Source organism: Pelobates fuscus, chromosome 5, assembly GCF_036172605.1.
Source record: "Pelobates fuscus isolate aPelFus1 chromosome 5, aPelFus1.pri, whole genome shotgun sequence".
Taxonomy (NCBI): domain Eukaryota; kingdom Metazoa; phylum Chordata; class Amphibia; order Anura; family Pelobatidae; genus Pelobates; species Pelobates fuscus.
Window position 1 is genome coordinate 355,296,529 of NC_086321.1, and position 25,114 is coordinate 355,321,642.

At 44.1% G+C, this 25,114-nt stretch overlaps 1 protein-coding gene across 1 annotated transcript in view; it reads right to left on the minus strand.

Annotated features, from left to right (window-relative positions):
- Positions 1-14,860, minus strand: part of LMNB2 (lamin B2) — a 25,768-nt gene extending 10,908 nt beyond the window's left edge. Inside the window, exons 1-7 of the mRNA XM_063455974.1 lie at positions 14,555-14,860; positions 11,466-11,602; positions 4,854-5,010; positions 1,891-2,016; positions 1,605-1,778; positions 1,117-1,242; positions 625-845 (exon numbers count right to left, since the gene is read on the minus strand). Coding sequence (XP_063312044.1) covers positions 625-845; positions 1,117-1,242; positions 1,605-1,778; positions 1,891-2,016; positions 4,854-5,010; positions 11,466-11,602; positions 14,555-14,782 — 1,169 coding nt within the window. The 5' untranslated portion in view covers positions 14,783-14,860. The remainder of the gene's footprint in view (positions 1-624; positions 846-1,116; positions 1,243-1,604; positions 1,779-1,890; positions 2,017-4,853; positions 5,011-11,465; positions 11,603-14,554) is intronic.
- Positions 14,861-25,114: the final 10,254 nt, after the last annotated feature.

Consider the following 25,114-nt stretch of genomic DNA (forward strand, 5'->3'; position numbering starts at 1 on the left):
AGGATCAACAGCGGTCACGACCGGAGGTACCTTTGGACAATTATTGGCTATAGAGGTTGGCAGATCATACCGGAGTCTCACTGGAATGAAGGGCATAGAATATGCTTTTACATACATGTGCTTTTGTGTGTGTGCTGGTTTGAGAGTGGCATTATTGCTACTTTTACTCTGTTTAATAAAAGGACTATGCTACATTCGCTTTGTATTTATTCCACATGTAACATTGGTCTACGATACTGAAAGAAGACATCCATTCGAAGCATACTGCGAGGATGTTTTTATCACTGTACATGTGGGTTAAGTGCATTCTCTGTACCTCTGTTATGTTTTAGTAATGTGGGAGAGGTATCGTATGGTTGCTGTGGGACATGCCATCATGAAAAGAATAAAGAAAAATTAGGTGGTTTTCCATTCACCTGAACATGCATACATTATAGGGTGCTGCTGGGGCCAATTCATATAACATACAAGATCCAGCGCACTCACTCAACTGTTTAGTGAATGAGCAAGTGTGCTGGATCGCGTATGATAGAGAGATATCCTGCATCCTGCACACAAACACCCTCCCTGCCCCCACCATTTCTGTCCATTGACTTTAGAAGTTTTTGTTTTTTTAACATTTACCTCTCCTCTTCTCCTTCCAGCAACCTGCGGTAGGCACTTATCTCCATGTCCAGTGCCAGTTTAACATCCAGCAGCTCTTGATATTCACTTAATTGTTGCTGCATCTGGTCCCGCATATCTGCCATCTCCCTTTCTTTAGCATCCAACAGCTTCCTGTACTTGTCTCTGTCGCTTGACAGTAGCTCCTCGAGCTCACGGATGCGTTCAGCCGCAGCACTGGCCTGGTGGAGGAAGAAAAAATTAAATACATGCCTTTATGATGTAATAAAACACTATTAAAGCGAGCAGTGAATGCACCATAGATGTAAAGACACAAACATCAGTTGTTAAACTGGTTTATCCATGTAACAGCAAGGTAAGTGATCATGGTTTAGTCTGATATCTTCCATGATTTAGAAAGCTCTTTAGATTGAAACTGTTTATTAGATTAAAGGAGGGGGGGGGAGGGGCAGAGAATCTGGCCGTTTTTTTACAGAATGTTATTTAAGATACCTGTTTTTGCAGGCCTGAGAGCTGGTAACTGAGTGTCTCAATTCGCATTCGTGCTTCATTCAGCTCTTCACGTGCACTGCTGGCAGCCATGTCATTGTGGTCAGAGGAACGCCTGATGTTGTCCAGCTGTAATTAAATAGTCACAGAGTTACAAAAAAAAAACTCCACCAAAATAAAAATGTGCTTGGTTAGAAGTGGCATTGTGAATAGAATTTTCATTAAAATAAGTGGAAATTGGATTCAATCAGAACATAATCTCAAATGTAATCCAATGCTATTCAGTGACGCACTGGGTACCTAATGGACAAAGGCAGTAATTTGCACACAGCCACTTGAATACTTCTCATGGAAAAGCACTGAATCCAATGCTGCTCTAGGATAAGCATTCAATGGCATCACGCTGTGCATGATTACATCAAAAAAACTTCCCTAAGCAGACCTAAAATAAATTGTTTTTTGTGCTCAGCATGACCTCGGTTGTTTCATACCTTTGCTTGGTACGTGTTCTCCAGTTCCTCCTTGTATAGACGCACTTGCTCATCATGCTGCTTTCTGAGCTCATCAAGAGCCTGTGCCAATTTGGACTCATAATCATACTGTTGTCCCCTGTTGTCCACTTCTACTATACGACGCTCACGCCTCTTCCTGGTCTCCCGAGACTCCTGTTGGAGAATTTATATTTAAGCATAATGCTAAAGTTAAACTTTTCTCACTGCCTAAAATAAAAAGTTAGAAAGGCAAAGCTACTACTTTAACAATAAACAAAAAACATACCTCTTCATATACAGTCTTTCTAAAGTCCAGCTCCTCCTGAAGACTCTGGCAGCGATTCTCAAAGTCAACACGCATCAAGGTTTCTTTTTCCAGCTGATTCTTTGCAACAGCATGAGCATCCTCAGCCTATAAAAAGTTTACATCACACATATAAAAAACGACTGGAAAGCCAGAGAACCTAAGCATCTCTGCGGAGGTATTCAGAAAGACAATTGGTATAATTTTCACCAGTCATCATCAAGCCAATACTTATTGAAGTTAGATGTTATTGGTCAACTGTCATCTAAAAACAAATTTTAAATAGAATAACCCTTTCACCTAGTATAGAATGGAAATAGATTTCTTTAAAACAAAAGTAAAAAATTAAATTAGAGGGGGGGGGGCAGAGCCAGCAGGGCAACGGAGCGGTCGCAAATCTCGGAACTCCAGCTCTAACTTACCCTAACGAGGCTTGTGGTGGAATCCAAGGTTCAAAGACCCCACGAACCTCACTACAGCCGGCAGACACGATATGGGCCGCAAAACAAAAAAAGCAACAGCAGACAAAAGCTCCCAAGGGAAAGACATCGGAGACATGCTGCGGAACTCGCAGCAGGCCGCGTGGTCCAAAATGGCGCTGGCAGACGACCTCACCTCCTACTCCTCGGAGGAGTTCGCATCATACCTCCTGGAAGGACCACCTTTTGGGACCACGCCAGACGGCAAAACAGCACCACAGAAGACCGGGGACCCGGTCACTGCAGACCAAATTAAAAAGATGCTGGCAGATCTTCGCAAAGACCTAGCAACTGACATGGCTTGCTTTAAAGAGGCCATCGAAGGGGCCACATCAAAAATCTCCCAGCTAGGGACCCACTCTAATAACCATGACACCATCACTAAGATGGAAAAACAAGTAGACTTGGTACGACAGCAACTAGCCACATCAGATAGGCTAGATGCTATTGAGGATCAGAGACGGCGATACAATCTGAAAGTCAGGGGGATACCTGACTCGGTCGACATCACTGACTTACCCCACTACATGCGGCACTTCATCGGAGGCTTGCTCCCACCAAAGCAGGCAAAATCCCTGAAGCTAGATGGTATGTTCCGGCTACCTAAACCGGCTAGAGTGCCGGCAACAGCAACAGCCGACCTCATCCTCAGATTCCAAACACTCTCAGACAAAGCCTCACTCCTAACAGCTTTGCGAGGTAAAACTCCCATTCCATTCGAGGGCTCCTCAATTACAGTCTACCCAGACCTCACCAGGAGCACACTTACCTGGCGGAAATCGCTACAACCCCTCCTGCAACAACTTCGAGTCAAGGATATTCCCTATAGATGGGGTACACCACGAGTGGTCATGTTTACACATAAAGGGACTACCCACAGAGCACAGGGATATCAGGAGCTGAAAGCACACCTACAATCAAACAGGCATATGGCGGACCTTACCGCCGACTGGAACGGGACTGTCCCAGTTGAACCCGGCCACCATTCGTGAATTTACCCCGAGAGGAAAACAAAGAGTCTCACCTAACAGCTCACACACCTGAGAGAGCAGAAGTTGAACCACCCAAGGAGACTTTTGTATTCCACCATCATCACACACCATGTCTACCACAGTTAGAGAATGTTTCATTTTATATACATTGATGTTCTTTTTTATTTACGTTTCCTTCCTTTCTTTATTTTTTTTTAATTTTATTATTTTCCTTTCTTATTGCGCAACCTGTAATATACTTGCAAGGTCTAATAGCCCAATAGGTGATCAACCCAAGCTGTTTCATAAGCAAGCAATATGACAACACAAAGAGAGGACGTACTGACACTTGTTAACTGGTACCCAACATACCGCATGGCCGAGTAAACACTGTCGCTCACAAACTTCTACTATCTCTTTTCCTCCCCCCCCCCCCTTCCGGGTAACCAACTCTAATGCATCACACACAGTCTATAGGAAGAAGGCACAACCCCACGGTGGGTATCACCAAGCTGACTCCCACTCTTACCACACCCACAAGGGGCTTAAAATGTTTGATTTCACTTAAATATGGCTTGTATAATGTACTCATAAAATATAAAAAAAAGTGCTATGTTCTTAGATGCCAACAAATGTTTTCTAATGTTGAATGTTAAGCTAGCAAACAGCTGTTGGGGCATTGCTTGCCTATTTGTACCCTAAATGCACGATTAAATAAAGAATTACAAAAAAAAAAAAAATTAGAAAACCTCATTCCTACCTTTCGTGTATGACCGGATCCTTCAGCGATATACATGCACCTTGGGTCAGTGTTTGAAAACAGACCGTCTCTACACACAGAAGCAAGGAAGGCCATAGAAACTGTCTGTTTTCAAACACTGTCTGACCAAAGATACATGTATATGGCTAATGGATCCTGTTATACACACAAAGTAGAGAGCTTCTCCCGGTGCTGAAGGGTGAGTAAAACATTTTATTATAATTATTATTTTAGGAGACCATCCTCATATTATGCCGGAAAAGTACCTACTCTAAAAAGGTTTGTAGTACCCATCTCCAGTTTCATCCTATTTTCTACACCTCTTGCAAGTGCATCCAGTCTCCTAAGCAGGTGCTTCTTAAGTTTTAGCATTTCGCAGGTAAGAAGTTAAGCCATTATAAAAGCTGTTCCATCTACTTAAAATGTGGGGTGGGGTCAGTACATGACTGGCAGCATAATCATTGCAGAGCACTATAGTGGTTATAGTTATTGGAGTGTTCTTTTAAAACAAAAAAAACACAAAAAGTGTCACCTGGCCAAGTCAAATAACTTGATCAATGGTAAAGCAATTTTTTGTGTCCTCATTTCTAAGTGTCCAATTATCTTCTTGTTCATGCCCTCATTTTTCCTCTTTTCAGATGCTCTACATACAGTTCTAAAAACTGTTAAACAAAAAATGTATTCTTATGAAAAAAGAGCATGTTCTCAAAATGTAAACCGTTTATGACTTCATACCTTAGCAAGCTGAGCCCGCAGATCAGCCAAATCTGCCTCCAGATTTCGTTTGTCACTGAGAGCAGCACTAAGTTCCGCCTCACTCCTGTGAAACAAGGATTCCAAATCCTTAATCCGCCCCTGTGCAGTGGCCAGATCGGCATCTTTCTTCTTGTAGCTGGAATAGATTTAAAAGGTAAATAAAAATTTACTTAAAGGGTAGGAGAGAGAAAGAGAAAGGCAAACATAGGTTTCTATATAAAAACCACTTGGTAGTGTAGACAATAGTATTGAAACTTGGATGTTAACATTTTTGGAAGCAAACCCTTAACCTAAAGCAATGCAAACATACACAATGGTACAATCCTATGCAGCTGAACAATTAAAAGAAAACTTTATTATAGCTCTTGGTATCATTGAAATCAATGTCAAAATCCAAGATCTTGGGACTCAACCTCCGATACCCTGTGGCCAATTAATGCAATCATTCCTTTTTCCAAAGTTAAGGGGAAAAAAAAAAAAAAAAAGGCTCAAACACTAAAATATAGGAGGCACATTAATCTTCTCTCATGACCTCCACTAAGGAGCCATTTAACAATTTCCCTACACCATTACAATAAAGAATGATTAACTCCGTTGGGGATTTCCACATGTAATATAATATTAGTATATTAAAATGTAATGTTCTTCCTTGCCTATGATATATCTTTTTCAAACTACCTATAAATATCCATTCCAACTGAGACAGGTAAGCATTGAAGATGTCAACAACCCTTCAGTACATATCTTCACATTTGGTGGCATTGCCCCTTGATCGCAATCTTACTGGTCATAAACACATGCCATCATCTCCTCTGATGTTGAGGATCCCCTTATTACATGGCTAATTTAAGAATTTACTCACAATATGTTTAATACTGTACCATCTCTTATACTCCACTGGAAATGTTCAACATACAGCATCCTGTCCCAGCTATAATCTTGTTTGCCCTTCTATTAATCAAGACAAGCTCTTGAAATGCGTAGGACTGCTTGTAATTCAAAACTTGTAAACTGAGCTACATATTATGAGAAATAGCCACACATACTGTATAATAAATGTAACCAAAAAGAAATATATACACACACACACACACACACACATTTATTAAAATGTACTCATGATACGATTTAAGCAAACTACCACATATATTCATGTGTAGAGATAAGTTAAAAGTAATTTAATGTAGGAAAGCCACTCCTAAAAGGAATACAATGATGTGTGATCTAGAATGATCACCTAAAAAGAAATATAAGTTAAGAAAATACTTAAGGGGCGGAGCCTGACTGTCAAGCGGACTAGACGTACACGTCGAGAGCTCCTGAGTCCAGGGCCAAGATTCAGGGTTTATTGCCCAACCGCCTGATCACACAGACTGCTACACGCAATAATCGTGAAGAGGAGACTGCATGGCACACGGGGATTCCCGACACTTTGCTCTCCGGTACTAGGTGGACCTAATCGTGGCCAGCGGCCTGTGCGGGTGGGAGCCGAGGAGAGAGCCACTCTCCCGGTTCTCTGGCTGACAAGGGGGCACTCACAAATCGCCTCCCCCCCACACACTCCATGGACCAGTGGGGGTTATCCCGGTCCTTAAAGACGCCCTGTGAGTCCTGCAGCGCTGACACAACAAGCAGGAAAGGAGTCCCACAAGATGGCAGCCGCACCAGGCTCCGCAACACAAAGCCTGTCACTGTTGCACTCTGCTCAGCAGGCCCTACGACCACTACACCGGACGCCCTGGGGGCCCCGCTTGACGGCTTTTGGACAATGCTGCTCAACTGGGCAGGGCAGGCAGCGGAGTTCGACGAGACACACTGAGCTGGCAACGGGGAGCGGCCTGGGAAACCTCCTATGGGCCGACAAATACCCCGCACGAACCAGACAGCACTGCAGAAGAGAAAGCCGCGGAAACAAAACTACCGGCAGAGAAAATGAGCCGACGGTGGATGTTCTACCCACCGCTTCAGCGAGGTAACAAACACCAGCGTATTACCGCCAGCCCCAAGCCACAAGGAGAAACCCATGGGGCCACCCCCTGCAGACCGGGGCTAGGCATCCACTCACAAAGCGGGAGAGCCACAGACTGGTAGACCACCGCCATGCTGGACACTCCGGTAAACCCTATGGGCATAGGCTGAAAGGGGATAGGCCGTGAGTTATGTGGAGCTGGGGCCATGCCTGTGCAATTGACCACTTTACGGAACATTGTAATGATCAGTGGACTAAAGCTCCGACTCACACATCCATCTCATATTACTGTTTAATTTAGCATGTACCAACTTAGCTGATCCATGACTTCTCAGGCACTCCTTTTAAAGCAACATTAGTTTTATCTTGCTGCAACTTCTGTATATTAATACTTGTGCATTTACCTACAAATAAGTGTTCATACCCTCATGTATATGCTGTCAATCTCAACTATAATTCCTTTATCGGGTCTTAAAGTGCCCAGCATAATATAATATTACTCAGTTCTTCTTTACTAAGCATTCATGAGTGAAAAATCCATGACATTCAAGCAAAGTTCTCATATGTAATGGCATCATCCTGTGTACTTATAGAAAAATTGCAGCATACCCTGCCAAGCTAATCACATACACGATCAAACCTGTTAGCAAATTGATTTGTGGTTTTCTTTATTCATACTGCATCTAAGTTTAAAGGTGTACCAATCTTGATTCCGAACAAAAAATTTGCGCCAGTATTGCCTATATGCCACCACTGTTCAGCTTATTGTTAAAACTTATCTTGCGAAGTGAGAATGCATGTAACGCTCAAGCACGTCAAAAAAAAAAAAGAATTTAAATAAATTAATTAAAAAAACAATGAAGTTAGGATTGAAAGATGGGTATGTACCGAAGACCAGAAAGGAGGTAAAAGTTGCTATAATGTGAACAAAGCAGAAGCCATATGTTTCACAGAATTCATAACTAAAGTACAAATGTAGCATGAGAAGTTTGCCATTTTGAAATAATTCTTAGGGAATATATACTTAAAGGTAAAGTCTTACATAATCTTTTATCATAGGTTTAGACACATAATATGGATAATCTACACATACACACGTATGTATGTATATTGTGGAGACATGGACGCCACAAGACCTCTGAATGTGTCCTGTGGCATCCTGCACCAAGACATTAAAAGCAGATCCTTTAAGTCCTGCAAGTTGCAAGGTGGGATCTCTCTATTGATCTGATTATTTGTTCCAGCACATCCCACAGATGCTCAGTCAGTTTGAGATCTAGGGAATTTAAAGGGTTAAAGCAACACCTTAAACTCTGTCATGTTCCTTAAATAATTCCTGAATAGTTTCTGCAGTGTGGCAGGACACATTACCCTGCTCAAAGAGGCCACTGCCATCAGGGAACACCATTGACATGAAGGGGTGCACGTGGTATGTGTCAACATGCACATGAATGTCAGGACCCAAGGTTTTGCAGCATATAACACTTCCTCCACCAGCCTACTTTATTCCCATAGTGCACCCTGGTGCCATCTCTTCTCCAAGTTAAAAGACCACTCTAGGCACCCAGACCACTTCAGCTTAATGAAGTGGTCTGGGTGCCTGGTCCCTCTAGGATTAGCCCCCTTTTTTTTTTTTTTTTTAAACATAGCAGTTTCGGAGAAACAGCTATGTTTATACTGAGGGTTAATCCAGCCTCCAATGCCTCTACTGGCAGTCTCATTGACAGCCGCTAGAGGCGCTTGCATGCTTCTCACTGTGAAAAATCAGTGAGAAGACGCCAGCGTCCATAGGAAAGCATTGATAATGCTTTCCTATGCGACCGGCTGAATTCGCGCGCAGCTCCTGCCGCGCATGCGCATTCAGCCGATGACGTCGCGAGGAAGGAGGAGGAAAGCTCCCCGCCCGGCGCTGGAGAAAGGTAAGATTTTAACCCCTTCCTCTCTCCATAGCCCGGCGGGGCACCCTCAGGGCACTATAGTGCCAGGAAAACGAATATGTTTTCATCTACCTGATCTAAAAGAAAACGTGAGTTAGACCAGAAAATCTTCCATTTCTCCATTGGCTAGTTCTGACACTCACGTCTCCAGCAAAGGCACTTTCGGTGGTGGATAATGGTCATCATTAGCATTCTGACTGGTCTGCAGCAACACAGCCCAATACACGGTGTGTTGACACCATTCCATCACAGACAGCAGTGAGTTTCTCTGCAATTTGAGCTACATTAGCTCTTCTGTGTGATCAGACCAGACAGTATAGCCTTTATTCCCCACATGCTTCAATGAGCCTAATGCCAGTTCACCGGTTGTTCTTCCTTGCACCTCTTTTGGTAGGTGCCAACTACTGCATTCTGGGAAAACCGCACAATACTTGCCATCACTATTTGGGTCTTGTCTAAGTCACTCAGATATTTTCGTTTGCCCATTTTTCCTGCTTCAAACAAATGAAATTCTAGAATGGACTGCTCACTTGCTGCCTAATATATTCCACTCATTAACAGGTGCCATTGTAAAAATATAACCAATGTTATTTACTTCACCGGTCAGTGGTTTTAATGTTGTGACTGATACATACAAATACACTCAGGGTTAAGACATATTAAAGCGAAACTTAAGGGTGGATTTATCGCAGTTTTAAAATGCATCTTTTCTGAGGTTAGGTCTTGGGGGTACATTTCATGGAGGATTCTCTAATTCTAATAAACTGGCCTGTATTGTCAACACATCTAGGTACTTCACACAAAAAAAAATTAATTAAAATCGCATTTTACAGTGTTCATTTAATTTAAATATCTGATACCCATTTGCCTAGTACAACACTTTCATATAATGTTATAATAATTTGTGCACATTTCAGGTGGCTAGTTGCTTATGACCAGTGACAAACTGATGGAATAATTGCGCACCTAGCCAAAGTCTTTTAAATAGATGATTATTCCTCAGCTGGTAGATGACTGTGAGGAGCAAACAACCATTATGTAAGACAGCACCCAGACCACTACAATGAGATGAAGTGGTCTGGCTACCTAAAGTGTCCCTTCAAACCTCATTAACTCTTGAAATGCAGTGGTAAATGTTGGAACGAAGGAGGTATTTAGCTCCAAAACATTGCATTAACTGGGGATGAAAGTTGTTTGAAGGCAAAAAATGTGTTCCCTTCCTGACTATGAGCTGCCTGGTACCAAAATATGGTTAGGGGGCTCATATGCTGTGCATAATCTCTACTTACACTTAAAACACACAAAAAAATTATATTTAGTATAAAATAGGAAGCAGAGAAATTGCTTTTAATGTGCACCAACATAATTTTAATACACAGAATAGACTTTGTTAATATGCTGTATTTTCGTCACAGGCAAATCTTTATAGGTTTTCACAAAAACTTAAAAGGTTTTGTATAACTAATAAACCTGCTTTCCATACAGGCACTCCTATTAAAGTAAATATAAGACTATGTACAGAGCTCAGCCGTGCAGAGCATTAGAAAGGGGCGACAACCAGTAAATGCATAATCAGTATATCACTATATGTCTGTTGTCTTGTTCAATCAACAACTGTGTGGTGAGCAGAGGAAAGCAGCCACATTAGCTAATCATTAAATCCCAGGAATGGGAACTTGAATGGAACACAGAAGGAGGGAAATGTTTTGGAACCTTCCAAGCGTTGGCATTCTAATTTACTCTTGGGACTAGCTGCAGAAATGCGGCTTTGAAGAATATAATATTAATATACATACTCACTTTTTTTTGTGGGAGTACAGCATATGCATTACAAAATAACAAGGTTCAACCTAGAATGGCCCTTTAAGTACATAGCCGCCCACATGGAGACCAGACCTGGTCGCAGCTCAAGACAGTATTAAAAAGGCCACAAATCGGACTTAAAGCTCAAAAAGTTCTCTTAATTTATCACCATCTGGTTGCCCAAATTAAAGGACCACTATAGGCACCCAGACCACTTCAGCTCAATGAAGTGGTCTGGGTGCCAGATCCACCCTTTCTGCTGTAAACATAGCAGTTTCAGAGAAACTGCTATGTTTACTTTAGGGTTAATCCAGCCTCTAGTGGCTGTCTCATTGACAGCCGCTAGAGGCGCTTCTCACTGTGATTTTCACAGTGAGGAGACGCCAGCGTCCATAGGAAAGCATTGATAATGCTTTCCTACGGACTGACTGAATGCGCGTGCGGCTCTTGCCACACATGCGCATTCAGACGATGACGGGGAAAGGAGGAGGAGAGTCTGCAGCACCGAGGGAGCCCGGCGCTGGAGAAAGGCAAGTGTTTAACCCCATTCCTCTCCATCCAGCCTGGCAGGAGTGAGACCCTGAGGGTGGGGGCACCCTCAGGGCACTATAGTGCCAGGAAAACTAGTATGTTTTCCTGACACTATAGTGGTCCTTTAACCCCTTAAGGACACATGACATGTGTGACATGTCATGATTCCCTTTTATTCCAGAAGTTTGGTCCTTAAGGGGTTAAGCTTCTGGATGCATAGAAACTACACAGAAGAAGGGAAAAACAATATTCCTGCTAAATGTATTTTCTAATACCTTCCAATGTGCAAGAAACACAGCTTCCCTATGCAATTCAAAACTTCCATTATGAACATAAAGTTAAAATACTTACTTTTTTGTTATCTCATCAAGATCTGAACGATACTTCCCAAGTTCAATCTGCAGTCGAGCTCTGTCTCTTGCAGTTTCATCCAAGACTCTTCGAGCATCAGCAAGTTCAGTCTCATAAAGAGTTTTAATTCCACTAACCTAAAACGGGAGACAAAAAGAAAATGTAAAATATGTGTATGCTCATTATCTGCTGCTTACATATAGACAAATAATGAAATATGGGGGGGAAGGTGAATGAAAAGGAAGAAGATGAATTAAGGATATGAAAAGTAAAATGGAAGGGAAGGTAGCCTTAATCTAAAACGAAACAGGAACAGTAGCATTTCAGAAATAAAATATGGAGCTGGCGAAATTCGGATGCAAGGAAGCAGGGCTGCGGGATGCCGCCGCTTTTGTCAGTCAATTTTACATTGCAATTTTTCAGAAAAATTGCAAACTTTACATTTTCGGTAAAACATGTCCAAGACCGACGGCCACAAGGTGTGCATTTTCCTGCAAGATTTTCAGTTTTTGACAGTCTGCACACGCAGCATGAAAACACTGAATGAGTCCAAAGCTTCTCTATGAGAAGTATTGGAGAAGCAGAGTTTGACGTACATGCCCCCTACTTCTAATAAACCAACAATCACTGGGACTAAGCAAAAGTCAATAGAACTGATGACTTAAAGGGACACTTTAGGCACCAAGACCACTTCAGCTCATTGAAATGGCCTGAATACAATGTCCCTATTACACGTACTGCAATGTTTACATTGCAGTACTAAGTCGGCCTCCAGTGACTGTCTTCCAGACAAATCGGTCAGAAATGAAGAACAGATTTTGAAAGAGTGAACAATAGGAGAAAGGCAAGTTTAAAGTGATGGAGACACTAGTTTAGGGTAGGTACCGTCAGCGTCTAGATGTTGTGGACTACATCTATCCTCTGATGCATTGGAAACATTATGGCTGGAAAAGAGCATTGAAGGAGGTGTAGTCCATAACATCTGGAAAGACAAACGTTGCCTGCCCCTCAACTAGGTTTATCATGCTTGCTGAGTTTGCTACATGCACCGTGACCTTTTGGCAATGCCAAACATTCTAATCAAATTAGCAATATACATTTATTTTTTATTTTTTGGGGCTTCAGGTTGTATTTTAACTAAATCAAATTATCTAAAAATGATGCAACATCTAATGATTCAAAAATTGAAAAACCAACAAAAGAGTTTTTTGATATGACTAAAAAAATATATTTACATACATTTTATTTGTGGAAGGGAAAAAAAAAAAACACACACACACACACACACACACAGTAAGTCAAACCATGGTCAACAAGCCATCAATATAACCATTCAGCAAGTCAAAAGCTTATAGTGTGAACATTCTTTTGTTCTAGTAAAAGAAAGGACTCCAACCCAAGTCATGCTGGGACAGATACCAGGTTTAACAGTAATATGCAACGAGACATGAAACCAACCAATTTCAGACAGAAGATGTCATAGCATTTAACAAAGTACACATCCACTATTAAAAGCTATTAAGATAAAAATAATCACCCAAAAAATAATTTTGCAGTAGACACGCATTTTTAAGACCATTAACAAAATGACTGACAATACAGCACTGCACAAGCATATGAAGTATACAAGTCAATTAAAAGACAATTAAAAAAAAATTTTTTTTATATATATATATATATATATATAACAAACACTAAAAGGTGAGTTATGAAGCCTTTTCCTATTAGATTTATTTTGTGCATGTTCTGTAGGACAAACGTGAACCTGAGAGAAGTCTCATTATACTTTTGTTTTTAAATAAAATATAGAGCTGGTATAGGAATACAGGTGTATTAATTTAGTACTTCAGGTAAATTATATACACCCACATAGGCTAGGCACAGCACATTGTCTCTGGAGACAATAGAATGCAGTATGTGAGCTGGAAGCAGACAATGCTGAGGATGCAGGTATAGGAGATCCCAGAAAACCACTCCTAATACAAGCATACAGTAAGCCAAACATTGAAGGGCAATTACAATCTCATTGACAACAATCATCACCTCCAGGATATATCCATCAATACCACGGTCAGAGGCCCCCACCCCTCAAATATATTCCTCAATCCCACTGTCAGAACACTCCAGAATAATATCCCCCAGTCCCATTGTCAGACACCCCGGGAATATAGCCCCCTGTCCCATCGTCAGACTCCCCCCGGGATATAGCCCCCAGTCCCATCGTCAGACTCCCCCCGGGATATAGCCCCCAGTCCCATCGTCAGACTCCCCCCGGGATATAGCCCCCAGTCCCATCGTCAGACTCCCCCCGGGATATAGCCCCCAGTCCCGTTGTCAGACTCCCCCCGGGATATAGCCCCCAGTCCCGTTGTCAGACTCCCCCCGGGATATAGCCCCCAGTCCCGTTGTCAGACTCCCCCCGGGATATAGCCCCCAGTCCCGTTGTCAGACTCCCCCCGGGATATAGCCCCCAGTCCCGTTGTCAGACTCCCCCCGGGATATAGCCCCCAGTCCCGTTGTCAGACTCCCCCCGGGATATAGCCCCCAGTCCCGTTGTCAGACTCCCCCCGGGATATAGCCCCCAGTCCCGTTGTCAGACTCCCCCCGGGATATAGCCCCCAGTCCCGTTGTCAGACTCCCCCCGGGATATAGCCCCCAGTCCCGTTGTCAGACTCCCCCCGGGATATAGCCCCCAGTCCCGTTGTCAGACTCCCCCCGGGATATAGCCCCCAGTCCCATTGTCAGACTCCACCCTCCAGGATGATTTCCCCCAGCCCAATGTCAGACACCCCCTTCCCCATTAGCAGACAATTAACCCACTATAGACACCCATGCAGAGCAGCCAGTGACCCCCAGCCACCCGCCATACCCAGCAATCAGGACAGGCTCAGTATCAGGACAGGCTCAGTATCAGGACAGGCTCAGTATCAGGACAGGCTCAGTATCAGGACAGGCTCAGTATCAGGACAGGCTCAGTATCAGGACAGGCTCAGTATCAGGACTGGCTCAGTATCAGGACTGGCTCAGTATCAGGACTGGCTCAGTATCAGGACTGGCCCCCTGGGAGCCGGCCTGTGTGACGCCCTCACCTCGCGGGTGGTGACCTCCTCCTTCTCGGAGATCTTGACCATCAGCCGGTCGTTCTCCAGCTCCAGGGAGCGCACCCGGTCGATGTAGACGGCCAGGCGGTCATTGAGGTGCTGCAGCTCCTCCTTCTCCTGCAGGCGGGAGATGCGGGTCGGGGAGAGCGGGGTGGACGGCCCGCGGGCCGGGGACTGGAAGGCGGCGGCCGAGCGGCCCGGGGTAGAGGAGAACATTCTCGCGGATTCCCGCCAACAAACAGAGCGGCCGCCTGGGAGATCGATCCTCGCGGCTCGAGCAACGGTCAGTTCATTCAATGGCGGGACGCAGGCATTCCAGCCAATCGCAGAGCGCGCCTGCGTGACGTCGCTGCCTGACACCCAGCGCCGCCGCCATCTTTACTGTGGGAAAGCTGCCAGTAGAGCGCACGCCCTTATTTACTGATACCCACGGCTCCGTGTCTTTATAGTCGTTTTGCGTTTTATAGGAGAGCTCTCGAAATACACAGTATGTTAGGGTGGCGTATGCTGTCGTTTACAAACCCAGAACATGGGCAATATGGCGGCCACATTACTGGGCTGATACACTTGGTGGGTGCCCCGTGGGATGCTGCCACTTATAAAAAAACTTTCTCCTCATTCTTTAGAATGAATAAGTGACATCAACAAGGCACACAGCAAATCAGTAATCAATAGTTATCAATAAAAACAACTTCTGCAAAGTAAAACCGGATAAATGATGCAGTGCCAACATTTTCATAGTAGTGGAATAAAAAAATAAATTTAATTAAAAACAAAAAAAAATAGTTGCACATATAACATGGATTCCCGTTTGCTGAACTTATATTTTGTTTCTATCCTGAACTTTATGTATAATGCCATTCGCCTAAAACTATACGAACTAAGATGAACAGACTTTATTCAGCTAGTTCGTACACTGAACGTTTTACCGAACGTTTCGACCACCCAAGACAGTCGTGTGCCGTCAATTGATCTATTTAACACTATTCCAAACCGCAACTCTAAACGTTCTAAGTGGTTCACTGGGTGGCTGTAGATTCGTATACATGAACATGTGTCGGCGGCCATCTTATTTTGTCGAACGTGTCCAGTGGGGTTTGGTCGTAGAGTGTCTGGAACTATTTTCGGACACTCAATGGCCCGAACACCGCTTAGACTTCCAGGACCACTTAGATTCGTCCTAATTCATCCGATGGAGGCGGCATTTGGTAAAAACAACGCACGAACAAAGAGGCACACGACTACCTTACGCACGGACGATTATTTGAACTATTGTTCGACATTTTAAACTGCACGAAAGAGACCGGCCGCACCAGCTGAATTCATGGAACTATTCTGGGAGCCTCGTGTGCGGCCGGGCAGAAATGGGACTTCCATATAACTGTTGAATCCCTGAACCGATCTGGATGATTTTTAAATATGTTGTTCCCCCAGATCGGGGCTATCAGGAGATGTACGTTTTATGGGGTTTTGATGTGATTTTGGGGTGTTTCCAGAAATGTATAAAAATTGTCTTTTTTTCATTTGGAGATAATTGAGTTGATACAGTAATTAACTCAATTATCTCCCAAGCAGAGGAGAGGGATTGTGTGTAATGTATGGGAGTGTCTCACTGTGCGACTATTTTTATTGGTTTATTCCCTTTGTGACAGTGTCCCTGTGCCCAACAAGGTCCACCTGGGTTGGTAAACTTGTATAGGCCAGTGTGCCTCTGTGGTGGAATCTCGGTAAAAATAAATTTAGTAGGCCGAGATTACCACGTGGCATGTGTACGTGCATATGCTGACGTATCGATCAGTTGGTTGCACGAGGCAAGATACGATCAGTAGTGTACGGAGCATGTGCAAGAATACAGGATGTAGTATTCCCCTCCTCCATTGTGCTGGACAAGCCATGCGGTCAAGCAGGAAGTTAATTCTTATTTGTATTGATTGGTCAAGAGAATGTGCGGGTGGAGCTTAATATGGGAGGAGTTATGTGCCTATATAAGGAGCCTGCACTATTGTCCGGGGCTCAGAACTTGCTGTATTTTGGTGACATTAGTCCCTCTGAGTCCCGATCGGTGATCCAATAAAGAATCTCTTCCTTCCTGAAGAAACCTGTGTCCATCTCTCTGTGCTTGGCTTCCGTCAGTTTCTCCGGTATCATTTGGTGCATTGGCCGGGAAGCTCATCGTTCAACGGTAGCTGAGAGGCAGAGGCGTGAGACGGTCTATCTTTGCCCACGTTCTCTACGGCTGCACCCCTGAACTTCTGCGTGGACCTCCCTTCGTCTCGGCGCCACTGGTCTGTTGTCCAGGAGATCATCGGCCTCTACGTAAGAAGTGCTGGGGTGTCCCCGTCGATGAGTGTGAACTCAGGTTCAGGAACGAGGAGGTAAGACAACTGCTGTTTTAGACGGCAGACCCACTAGGGGTATACCGATTGTGCGGTAGGCCCATAAGGGGTTTGAATTGTGTATGGAATCTGCCCCCTCTGTCGGAGGGAAGGAGCGAAGGCGCACCGCTCAATCGAACGCTCTTTAGTAAGACCGTTTGATTTGGTTAGTCAGGCGGGGTTCTGGTGTAAATAGCCCTAGCCGGACACCGGTGTCTTGTCTAGACTAGCGTTCTAGGGTGTATATTTTGTTCGCTAGGTCGGAGGGACCGGGAGACTAAGCGGCGTCTGTGTAAATTCGGTTCGCTAGCTCTCAACCTATCTTGGCTAAGTGGGAAGGCGTGTAAATTTGGAACCCACTAGATTTTTGATAGTAATCGACTAAGAGGCGTCTGTGTAAATTCGGTCCTCTAGCTCGCTATATGTGGTGCTTGGGCAGTGTGGCTAACCAAAACGGATGTAGATAGTTTTAGGTAGTCCATTCTAGGTACTGGCCAATAGATTCGTTGGGAATTGTAAATGTGTTAAAGATTGTTAGTAAAGTGTATATCTTGTTAGATAGCGCGAGCTCAGCCGTCTAGCGAGAGTGTTAATAGTGTGTTGCTGTATCATAGTGCACGGTACCATAACCCTGTATATTTACTGACACTGTATATAAGTACTAATCACTGTCGTCCATTGCATGTTTAACACCATAACCACTAATAATTGCATTGTGACCTTAAATTGTGCTTTGACCTATGCTAACCGTACTGTAACCGCTATTTGTAAAAGACGATGTTACTGGGGTGTGTTATAGACGGGTAATTCATATATAGAGAATTATAGCGTGGGTGACTGTATAGTTTCGCCAAAGGGCATAATATTGATTATCTAGTGACTGGTGTAACAGCTGTGTGTGTACGGGAATTCCCTGAGTGTTTATTGTGTTATTGTGTACGTTTCACTTGGTAACCGTACCACGTGGTGCTGTTGCCAGAGGAAACGGGTGTGACTGTTGAATAGTACGCGTGCATAGTATTCGTTGTCAACGACGTTCCATTGATAAGTATGGGCGCGTCGGAGTCAACGATTCCGGATCCCTTAGGTTGTATGGTAAAGAATTTTAAAAAGGGATTAAAAACATGTGATTTTGGGGTTAAAATGTCTCCTGTACGTTTGGTCACTTTGTGCACTAGGGAGTGGCCTACTTTGGTTGCGGCATGGCCGCCACGTGGTAGTTTGGATCCAACCCTGATACAGCGTGTACACGTGGCTGTGTCAGGTAGGCCTGAACTTTACGGACAGTTTCCATATATTGATTGTTGGAGACAGGCCGTAAACGACTCGCCAAAATGGATTCAGATATGCCACGAGGAGCAATGTCGCCTCATGGTGGCCAGGACTTGTTTGTCCACTAGGACTGTGGTTAGGCCCATTTTGGACACGCCCCCTGAGTCCGAGATCCCTTTGCCGCCCCCTTACTTCCCTTTAAGAGGAAATGACGCGAATGCAGGAAGTTCTATACCCCTCCCCTCATTGCCCTCATCCACTTCCGCTTCCTCCTCCAGTACAGAATCCACCCCCCCTCGTATTAAACCTCCCCTTCCGGAACCAGAACCAACCCCCGTTAGATCTAAATATCCTGATTTGGCGCCACTTCAAACTTCCGGTCAAGCTTCTTCTAGCTCGGCTGGGAGTATTCTATTTACTAACTTTTCCCAAAATCAAGCTCCCACATCCTCATGCCCTATTTCTCCCCGACTGGAACCCTCCACGTAGCCCCATACTAACCCGACAACTGACCGGTACCCAACAATTAAAACATTATCAGATGCCTCTTCGTCTGAATCCCGGGTCAGCCTATATCGATGCCGCAGGTCAAATGGCACATGCTGACCCAGTCTTCGTATATGTCCCGTTCACGACTACTGATCTCTTGAATTGGAAGACCCACAATTCCTCGTACACTGAGAAACCACAAGCTATGACCGATCTGTTCACCTCGATAGTTCAGACACATAATCCGACATGGGCTGATTGCCAGCAGTTATTAATGACTTTGTTTAATAATGAGGAAAGGACAAGGATTAATCAAGCGGCCATTAAAGCGCTAGAGGATAGAGCCCGTGCTTTGAATCAAGCCAATCCGGCAGCATGGGCCGCAACACATTATCCTAACACCGATCCCGACTGGAATGTTAATGGCGCAGATATGGTCCAACTTAAAGCCTATAGAGACGCTATAATTGCTGGCATGAAAGCCGGAGGAAAGAAAGCTATTAATATGTCGAAGACAGTTGAGGTGATTCAGAAAAGTGATGAAGCGCCCAGTGTCTTTTATGACCGATTATTGGAGGCATACCGCTTGTATACCCCCTTTAATCCGGAAGACGCAGATATAATGGTGAACTCCGCCTTTGTCAGCCAAGCTTACAGAGATATTAAGCGCAAGCTACAGAAGTTAGAAGGGTTTGCAGGTATGTCTATCACCCAACTAATGGAGGTAGCGAATAAAGTGTATATGAATAGGGAAACAGAAAGTAAGAAAGAGGAAGAGCGCAAGATGCGTAGAAAGGCAGATATGCTAGCGGTAGCGATCGCAGGTGTAGATAGACGGGGCCCAGATAGAGGCGATAGTAAGTGGAATGAGGAACCTCTGAGTAGAAATCAGTGCGCATACTGTAGGGAAGAAGGGCATTGGAGAAATGAGTGTCCGCGAAGAGAACAGTATGAGAGAGACAGACCTAGGACAGGTTATGGAAACTTTAGAGGCAGAGCGAGAGGTAGAGGAGGCCCCGGAGGGAGCAATGGTAATAGAGGGAGTAATGGGAACAGAGGAAGTGTAAGGGAAGATAGGTACTATCCAGCAGCGCAAAGGTCCCGCGATAGAGAAGGTAGGGACTTTGTAGGATTGGCTGACACGGTCATGGAGGACTATTGATACCGACCGGGCTCCATCCCCCTTGGTCGAGCGGAGCCTATGGTCGATGTATCAATAGGGGGAAAAAGGAGTGCGTTCATGATCGACACTGGTGCTGAACATTCGGTGGTGACTGACCTAGTTGCTCCTCCATCTGGAAGAACTATTACTGTAATAGGAGCAACTGGAAGAAGTGCTGCAAAACCGGTTCTTAAAAGTCGACTCTGTACATTGGGAGGCCACGTAGTAAAACATCAATTCCTTTATATGCCTGAATGTCCAGTCCAATTGCTGGGACGTGATATGCTATCTAAGTTACAAGCGCAGATTACGTTCCTACCAAATGGAACAACATCCTTAAAGTTTAATGGACCTTCAGGTATTATGACATTATCCGTACCAAAGGAAGAAGAGTGGCGACTTTATACAGCGTTGACTAGCCAAAACCCTAGGAGTGATGAGTCCTTATTCAACATACCAGGAGTTTGGGCAGAGAACAACCCACCAGGACTGGCCCGCAATATTCCACCTATTAAAATCAAACTAAAACTTGGAGTTTATCCAGTGAGCCTAAGACAATTTCACATCCCGCAGAAGGCTAAGAACATCCAATCTTATCTGGATAAGTTCATACGGTATGGTATCCTAAAATTCTGTACTTCCCCCTGGAACACCCCATTGCTGCCTGTTCAAAAGCCCGGTACAGATGAGTATCGACCTGTGCAGGACTTGAGAGCAGTCAATGATGCGGTTGTTAGTATACATCCAGTTGTGCCCAATCCATATAACCTGCTTGCTTTAATTCCGGGTGGGGCTACCTATTTTACAGTCTTAGACCTCAAAGATGCCTTCTTTTGCCTCCGAATTGCTGCAGAAAGTCAATGTATCTTCGCTTTCCAATGGGAAAACGCTGTAACGGGCTCAAAACGCCAAATGACCTGGACAAGACTGCCCCAAGGGTTTAAAAATTCACCTACCCTATTTGGTTCAGCTCTAAGTCAAGATTTATTGGATTTCGAGTCCATCCCAGGAGAGTGTGTATTGTTACAATATGTAGATGACTTGTTGATAGCAGCAGTTACAAAGGAAATATGTCAGCAAGCAACGCACGATCTACTACACATTCTCTGGAAGGCAGGATACAAGGTGTCTAGAAAGAAGGCTCAGTTGTGTTTGCCAACTGTCAAATATCTGGGATTCCATATCTCTGAAGGTCAAAGAATTATGGGGCCAGAGAGAAAAGAAGCTGTGTGCCAAATACCGATACCCAAGAATAGAAGACAAGTGCGAGAATTCTTGGGGGCAGCAGGCTTCTGTAGGATATGGATTCCCAGCTACGCGATACTGGCAAAACCTCTGTATGCAGCTATCAAAGGTACAGAGCACGACCCCTTCTTATGGACTCAAGAACAGCAAACGGCATTTGAAGATGTGAAGAGGGCTTTGATGAGTGCCCCAGCATTAGGTCTACCTGATCACACACGACCATTCTACCTGTATGTACACGAACAAAGAAGAATGGCTGTGGGAGTATTGACACAGTACTTGGGATCATGGCAAAGACCTGTTGCCTACATGTCTAAGCAACTGGATGCAGTGGCCAGCGGACTTCCACCTTGTCTAAGAGCCGTAGCTGCAGCCGCCCTGCTAGTAGCTGAAGCCGATAAACTCACTCTGGGTCAAGAACTTTATGTACGAGTCCCACATGCAGTACAGACATTGTTGGATTACAAAGGAAATCATTGGTTTAGTAACAGCCGTATGACCAAGTATCAAGCAATGTTGTGTGAAAACCCAAGAGTGCATTTAGAGACTGTAAACACCTTAAACCCAGCTACCCTTTTGCCACAACCTACTGAAAGTCAACATGATTGTTTGGAAGTAATGGATGAAGTATTTTCAAGTAGACCAGATCTTCGTGATTTTCCCATCCAGAACCCCGATGTTCAATATTACACCGACGGCAGTAGTTATGTGAAAGAAGGGATCCGTTATGCAGGATATGCAGTAACAACAATAGACAAGGTGATAGAAGCTCGGCCACTAGCAAAAGGAACATCAGCACAAAAGGCAGAATTGATAGCACTGACACGAGCGTTACAATTGGCTGAAGGTTTAAGGGTGAACATCTACACGGACTCCAAGTATGCGTTTTTAACCACTCATGCCCACGGAGCTTTGTATAAAGAAAGAGGACTATTGAATTCAGAAGGCAAAGAAATCAAGTACGCAGCTGAAATCCTACAACTATTGGAAGCAGTGTGGGAGCCGAGAGAAGTCCGTATTATACATTGTCGAGCGCATCTGAGAGGAGATGGTGATGTAACCAAAGGAAATCGGATGGCAGACAGTACAGCTAAGCGTGCCGCTGAATCGGGAAGACAGGAGTATGTGGGGCATATAGCTGCTCTTATACCAACTCCACTGTCTCAATGGACTCCAGTTTATACAGCTCAAGAAGAGGAGTGGTTAAAGACTGAACCTGGAAAGTATTTGGAGAACAAATGGTATCAGTTAGAAGATGGAAGAATAGTCATTCCAGCATCACTAGCGGTAGAAATTGTCCAAAACTATCACAACGGGACACATTCTGGGAGAGACAGCACAGAAGAATCTCTCAGAAAACATTTCTACATACCAAGATTGTCCAACTTGACTCAGGCCATTGTACGAAGATGTGTAACATGTGCTAAAAATAATGCAAGGCAAGGACCAGTAAAGCCACCAGGAGTTCAGTTTATGGGGGGACTCCCCATGTCCGATTTACAAATTGACTATACAGTAATGCCTAAATCGGGTGGACATCGCTACCTGCTGGTGGTTGTGTGCACCTATTCAGGCTGGGTAGAAGCATGTCCTACTCGTACAGAGAAAGCAGGAGAAGTTGTGAGATTCCTGTTACGAGAAATAATACCCCGATATGGACTACCCTGCTCTATAGGATCGGACAATGGTCCAGCTTTTGTTCATCAGTGCCTACAACAACTGACTCATATGCTTGGTATAAAGTGGAGGCTTCATACGGCATATAGACCCCAGAGTTCTGGTAAGGTAGAGAGAATGAATAGAACTATTAAGAATCAGTTGGCTAAAATGTGTCAGGAAACCCAACTTAAGTGGAACGTTCTCTTACCCATAGCTCTATTGCGAATCCGCAGTACACCTACCAGAAGGATGGGCCTCTCTCCTTTTGAAATCATGTATGGGCGACCACCTCCCGTACTTGGTAACTTAAGGGGGGATTTGAGTCAGTTGGGAGAAGGAATTACCCGGCAGCAGGTTGTAGAGTTGGGTAAGACTATGGAGGAGGTACAGAAATGGGTACAAGATAGATTACCTGTGAATATTTATCCCCCAGTTCATAGTTACCATCCAGGAGACCAAGTGTGGATTAAAGAGTGGAATAATGTACCGTTAGGGCCCAAGTGGAGAGGTCCTTATGTTGTTCTTTTGTCTACCCCTACAGCGATAAAAGTAGCCGAAGTGACTCCGTGGATACATCACTCCAGGGTTAAACCAGCAGCAGTCGATTCTTGGCAAGCTACAGCAGATCCAGAGAATCCCTGCAAGATCCGGTTAAAGCGCACGACTCAGTCGGAGTGACGAGGAACTTTGTGGATTACAAATTTTATTGTTTCAAGGATTTGGTAAGTGAGTGAGAAGGCCATAATAAAGCCTGTCCGCTCACCGACGTATAGTATATAAGCCAGGAAAAGTCTCGAAGGGACCCCTGTGAAGACGAGCAGAACTCCATTCCCTGCAGCCCTTACATCCTGGAAGCTGAGGTGCCTTCGCACGGACGAAGACTGAGGATGACGACGAAAGATGTGTTCTTAATAATGTTTTTATATGTGTATTTTTATATTCAGGAAGGTAGAGGTACCGACACTCCTAGCTGTGAGGTATGCATTAAGACTACAAGAACAGGTAACCATATTTCCCAAACCCTAATTTGGCATTCACAATACGAGTGTAAAGGAGATGTATCAAGATGTAGATACCTAAATATAGAATATAGTGTGTGCCATTTAGGAGTAGGAGAACCTAAGTGCTTCAGTCCAGAGTATCAACCTCGTACAATTTGGTTGACTCTCAGGAATGGAGATCCTCAGGGGACCCTAATTAATAAGACGGTATTAGAATCCGTACATTCTTCGGGTGTTCTGCTATTTGACGCGTGTAAGGCGATATCAAGTGGTAGAAAACCGTGGAATGTATGTGGGGATCTTAGATGGGAGAGGACGTATGGGTCTAACGATAAATATATTTGTCCCAGTAGTAAAAATAAATATGTGAGTCCTAGATGCCCAAATAGAGATTATAACTTTTGCCCATATTGGTCTTGTGTGGGGTGGGCAACTTGGGGACAGACAGTAGACAAGGACATGATTGTGACTAAGTTGCCTACCAGCCCATATTGTAAGTCTATGGAATGCAATCCAGTCCATATACTTATAAATAACCCCGACAAGTTCTTAGATAAATATGGTAATTTATTTGGGTTTCAAATATATGGGACGGGTTTAGATCCTGGGACAGTATTGTTTATAGGGATAGAGACTGATACGGTATCCTCCCAGACTCATCAAGTATACCATTCCTTTTATGAAGAGATGAGCATAGATAATAAGATCCCCCATAATGCTAAAAACCTGTTTATTGATTTAGCCGAGAGTATTGCCGGTAGTCTTAATGTTACCAACTGCTATGTGTGTGGAGGTACTAACATGGGAGACCAATGGCCTTGGGAAGCAAAGGAGGTAATGTCCGGTTCTGAGGCAGTTGACCAATTAATATCTACACAAGCCGATTATCATATGAGTGTTAGAGGTAAATCTGAGTGGAGATTAAAGACCTCCATCATAGGTTATGTTTGCATAGCGAGGAAAGGAATGATGTATAATACTTCTGTAGGAGAATTAACTTGTCTAGGGCAAAAAGCTTATGATGATAATACAAAGAATACAACTTGGTGGTCGGCTTCAAATGTCTCAGAACCATCTAACCCGTTTGCTAGATACGCCAATTTAAAGGATGTGTGGTTTGACCTATCCATCACATCTACCTGGAGAGCCCCAGCAAATTTGTACTGGATCTGTGGTAAGAAAGCCTATTCGGAGTTGCCACAGGACTGGGAAGGGGCATGTGTGTTGGGTATGCTCAAACCATCCTTCTTCTTGTTACCTATTGAAACAGGTGAGACTTTAGGTGTTAAAGTGTATGATGTGAATCATAGGAAGAAAAGGGGACCCATAGAGATAGGCGCCTGGG